General features: G+C 33.1%; 1 protein-coding gene across 1 annotated transcript; it reads left to right on the top strand.

The window, feature by feature from the left end:
• The first annotated feature begins 4,116 nt into the window (after positions 1-4,116).
• LOC143197233 (uncharacterized) lies at positions 4,117-5,461 on the top strand. Its single transcript, XM_076405476.1, has 3 exons — positions 4,117-4,164; positions 4,222-4,389; positions 4,492-5,461. The coding sequence occupies exons 2-3, from the start codon at positions 4,371-4,373 to the stop codon at positions 5,355-5,357; spliced, it is 885 nt and encodes a 294-aa protein (XP_076261591.1). The 5' UTR covers positions 4,117-4,164; positions 4,222-4,370; the 3' UTR covers positions 5,358-5,461.
• The last annotated feature ends 508 nt before the right edge of the window (positions 5,462-5,969 follow it).

The raw sequence follows: 5,969 nt of genomic DNA on the forward strand, positions 1-5,969 counted from the left end.
ATCAATTTGGCTTCCCTTATAAACACGGAACAACAGAACATATACATTGGTTAGTGAACCAAATTAACAAAAACTTAAAAGAAAAAAATTTCGCTCCGCTGCATTTCTTGATATTTCTCAGGCCTTTGACACAGGACTGCACTTTAAATTGAAAAAGCTTTTGCCCCTTTTGCACTTTCAATTGTTATCAAACAGGGTGACGAATACACTGACCTACAGCCCATATATTCGGTGTTCCGCAGGGCAGTGTTCTCGGCCCATTGTTATATCTTATGTATACAGCTGACCTACCGACAAGAAACACTTCTGTTGCAACATATGCTAACGATACAGCGGTTTTATCATCACACAAGGATCCAATATCAGCCACAAAATCCTCCAACTTCATCTTAAGAAAGTCGAATTGTGTTTGAAAATGTGGCGTATCAAAGCAAATGAGACAAAATCTACCCATATGACATTCACTCTTTGTAGAAGAACATGTCTCTCAGCAAAATTGAATAATCATGAACTTCTGCAAGCAGACAAAGTTAAATATCTGGAAGTTAATTTTAATCGACGTCTGTCCTGGAAAAACATATAGTGGCGAAACGTTAGGAGCTTGGGCTTAAGCTAAACCAAATGTATTGGCTGATAGGGCGTAAATCTAAATTATCATTAGGTAACAAGGTTTAGCTGTATAAGTCAATACTTAGGCCCATCTGGACCTATGGTATTGAACTGTGGAGTACTACTAGCAAATTTAACATAGATATCCTCTAGAGGTTCCATAATAAAGTGTTGCGGGTCAACCTTGATTTGCATGTCCCATATTTTCAACCCCATATTGCATGTCCAACAAACTGATTCAACGCGATTTCCACATAGAACCCATAACGAGTGTGATTCGAAGTGCTAGTGCGAAATACTCTGTACGACTCAAACGCAAACTACCATACGAACTGATTAATAGACACATAGAGTGAAACATAATAATTTCTAGAATAAGTAAGTATAGTAATTAGAATAAGTAGAGATAGACTTCAAAATAAGTTAGAATAGTATCTAGAATAAGATTAGATTATAAGTTGTACAGCAGATCACTTACTGAATTGGCCTCCTACATGTTAGGATGGTTATATTATATAACGGAAATCAAACAACGTTGTTGACGTTCTAAGAGATTAATAAAAATATTCAAACGTGCATACATATATACTTATAATTACATTCATACATACATAATTTGGAATGCACATACATTCATACGTAGATACACACATACTTATACTTACAATCATAGATTGGTTCATTCATACTTATATCTATACATACATTCATACACATATTCATACATACATTCATACCTACATTCATTCATACATAAATCCATTCATATATACATACGTACATAAAATACCTACATTCATATTTACATAATTTTAAACGTACATACATTCATACGTACATAAATATATACTTATATTTACATTCATAGATACGTTTATTCATTCAAACATTTACACACATTGTAAGACATATTCATACATACAATTATACATACATTCATAGATTCATTCGTTTATACATACATTCAGCCGTACAAGCTTTCATACGTATATACAGTCGTTCATACAAACATTCATACGCACATACATGCATATGTATATACATTCATACATTCTTTCATACATACATTCAAACCTACATGTATTTATACGCACATGCATGCATACATACTCATATTTACATTCATTCATACAAACATACATACGTACATAAACATGTATATACATTCATACATTCTTTCATACATACATTCATATTTAGGTTCATTCTTATGTAAATCCATTCATACATTCATTCGCATATTCCTACATATATATTCATAGATGCATTCATTCATACATACATTCATTCATACGTATACATTCATACATATTTACATTTGTACGTACATATATTCCTACGTACTCCATTCATATCTACATGCATGCATACATACATACATTAATAACTACATATATTTAGAACCGATTTTGTACAATCGATATAGTGAATACTATTCTTGAATACATTGTTGCACATAGCCATACATAAAATTATACATACATTCATATATACATTCGTTACATACATGCATTCTTACATACTTACGTACATACGTACATGCTTTCAAACGCATATACATTCATACGGACACACACACGTACTTATATTCGCATACATAGATACCTTCATTCATACATACATACATCTACGTTCTAAAACAATCATACATACATATATTCGCACATAAATGCACTCACACATTCATACACATGTTCTTATTTACATCCATAAACACCTTCATATATACATTCATACATACATTCATACGCACATACATGCATACGTATATACATTCATACATACATACATACATACGTACATACATTCATACATATGTACTTTCAAACGTACATACATTGAAACGTACACTCATACACACTTATACTTACATTCATATTTACGTTCATTCTTATATACTTCCATACATACATTGATTCACATATTCGTACATATCTTATATATAAAAATGAATCGCAAAATATGTTCCTAAGCGCATAACTCAACAACGCCTGGACCAATTTGGCCAAATCTTTTTTTAAAATGTTCGTTGAAGTTCAGGGATGGTTTTTACGGCGAGAAAAATTAGAATTATTGCTGGAAAAACCCTAAAAATAGCCCTTTTTGTTTGAATTTGTTTCGTGTATCAGTTGACAATTCATCTGTCATCTGTCAAAAGTCATCTGTAACAGACAACTTTTTTTTTTTAAATTTGATATGACTTGAACTCAAATCCTTTTAATCCGTACGAATTGTTTTATTTATTTAAAATTTTTTATTTGTTTAAAATTTAATTCAAATTTTAAATAAATAAAACAATTCGTACGGCTTAAAAGGATTTGAGTTCAAGTCATATCAAATTTAAAAAAAAAGTTGTCTGTTACAGATGACTTTTGACAGATGACAGATGAATTGTCAAGTGATACACGAAACAAATTCGTATATCGTGTTTTGTGCAGAGTGTTTAGTTAGTTAGTGTTTGTTTAGTTCGTGATTAGTGAAAAAATAATTTATATTTGATATGCCTCCTATAAGACGAAGCAATTTAGGTAGAAGAACCAGAAATGCTATAAACCAAACTAATTACCGATCTAATCGTACTGCACAAGAACGTGACGACGGAAATGAACATGAAAGAATTCGGATATCACAAACGCGTGAAGCGCGAGCGCGACATTCAACTAATAATCGCGCAAGTTTGAATCCAGCTGCTTTCAGTTACGATGTGTCAATTGACTACAGTAACTACCAATGTGTTGTTATTGGTTCTATGAACTTGGTTTGCTCACACTGTAAGGCATTAAAATACAAAAACGAAGCCAATGGATTGTGTTGCGCAAATGGTAAAGTGAAATTGATACAATTGGATCCACCACCAGAACCATTGTACTCATTGGTTTCAGGAATAGGAACAGATTCTATACACTTTTTGACACATATTCAACAATATAACAATTGCTTTCAAATGACTTCATTTGGGGCAACAAATGCAGTTCGGGAAAATTTTATGCCAACTTTCAAGGTATGTATTATAGCAGTTACTCATAATTATTTTAGCGAACAAAATTTTCTGTCACCAAAGTTAAGATGTGTTACTAATCTTCAATTTCTTAATCATTACGAAATATATCACTTAGTCATCATATTATATGGTGATTCAGTTTCAGTGACACTTTTATTATATTTTATATTTGATAGATATTAGTTAAAACTAAATATATACTTTTTAAGATCAAATATTATTTAAGTTTGATCATTGACAATCCATTAATTTATACCACACCATAATATTTTTTTTATTTACAGATACAAGGGCAAATATATCACAGAGCAGGTTCACTGTTACCAGTGTCAGATAGCGACAACAAATTCCTGCAAATTTATTTTATGGGCAATTCACCACAAGAAATTGATCTGCGTTGTGCACATAACAATTTAGTAAAAAGGTCTATTGTAGAACAATTACAAACTTTATTTCACAACACAATCAATTGATTATATTGTTTAAAACTGCCCTGGATCTGATGCCATCCGATAATCACAAAATTGTAATCAGAGCTGATAAAACACCTGCAGGTCAACATACAAGACGTTTTAATGCACCAACTATTGATGAAGTTGCTATCGTTGTAGTTGGAGAAAACTTGGAATCCCGTGATATTGTTTTACATCGTCGGAATTTTCAATTACAACCTATAAAGGAAACACACCGCTCATATGATGCACTGCAATATCCCATTATATTTTGGCAAGGTGAAGATGGCTACGATTTATCAATAAAAATGATAAATCCCATTACAGGTAACTAAAATATTAGTTTAGCTATGGCGATAATATCTCAGTCACTATATTATGTATTTTAATTTTATATTTGAATGTTATTAAAACAAAATCTGTTTACAGGTTCTGAAACCAACAAAAAAGTCAGTTCAATGAACTATTATTCATACCGCCTAATGATTCGGGAAAATGCAGATAATCACATATTGAAATGTCGGCGATTATATCACAAATATGTTGATGACATGTATGTTAAAATTGAAACGGAGAGATTAACATTCATCAGGTTGAATCAAACCAAACTCCGATCTGAAGAGTATATTCACCTTCGAGATGCGATTAATACTGATGGAAATGCACAGAATGTCGGTCGGATGACTATTCTTCCAGCAACATACATCGGAAGCCCTCGGCATATGCACGAATATGCTCAAGATGCCATGTCGTATGTTCGTCATTATGGTACAGCAGATTTGTTCATCACATTTACATGCAATCCGCAATGGATAGAAATTAAGCAGGAGTTATTACCTGGGAAATCATCCATTGATCGTCATGATATTACAGCCAGAGTCTTTAGACAAAAGTTGAAATCTTTAATGAATTTCATCGTAAAACATAATGTGTTTGGTGAGACACGCTGCTGGATGTATTCTGTGGAGTGGCAGAAACGAGGATTGCCACATGCACACATTTTGATTTGGTTGGTTGAAAAGATAAGGCCAAATGAAGTTGATGCAGTGATATCAGCTGAAATCCCTAATGTACAAGTAGATCCTGGATTGCATGAGGTAGTTATCAAAAACATGATACATGGTCCCTGTGGAACTCTTAATCAAAATTCACCGTGTATGATGGATGGTAAATGTTCAAAACGATATCCACGGACATTAATATCGGAAACAATTACTGGTAATGACGGTTATCCATTGTATCGTCGCAGATCGACAGCAGACAATGGAAAATCAACAATTGTCAAATTAAATTAACAAGATATTGAAATAGATAATCGTTGGATTGTTCCATAAGACATTCAAAGCACACATCAACGTTGAATCTTGCCATTCAGTGAAATCGATTAAATACATTTGCAAATATATAACCAAAGGGAGTGATATGGCAGTGATTGGAATTGGTGCAGAGAATTCTAATGATGAAGTTACCCAATACCAAATGGGCCGCTATGTCAGTAGTAATGAAGCAGTTTGGCGAATATTTTCTTTTCCTATTCATGAGAGACACCCTTCTGTTGTTCACTTAGCTGTGCATTTAGAAAATGGACAAAGAGTGTATTTTACAGCACAGAACGCAGTACAAAGAGCTGCTCAGCCACCATCTACTACATTAACCAGTTTTTTTGAGACATGCCAAAACGATGATTTCGCACAAACATTGCTATATTCTGAAATGCCAAAATATTATACCTGGAATCAATCCTCAAGGAGATTTATACGACGGAAACAAGGAAAACCAGTTCCAGGATATACAGATGTATATTCCACCGATGCGATTGGCCGGATTTATTCAGTACATCCAAGCAATGATGAATGTTTTTATTTACGACTGCTATTAGTCAATGTACGTGGCCCAACATCATTCCA

The sequence above is a fragment of the Rhynchophorus ferrugineus genome, unplaced genomic scaffold (assembly GCF_030347505.1).
Source record: "Rhynchophorus ferrugineus isolate W39M unplaced genomic scaffold, kcgeb_rfMv2 rfM5, whole genome shotgun sequence".
Lineage (NCBI taxonomy): Eukaryota > Metazoa > Arthropoda > Insecta > Coleoptera > Curculionidae > Rhynchophorus > Rhynchophorus ferrugineus.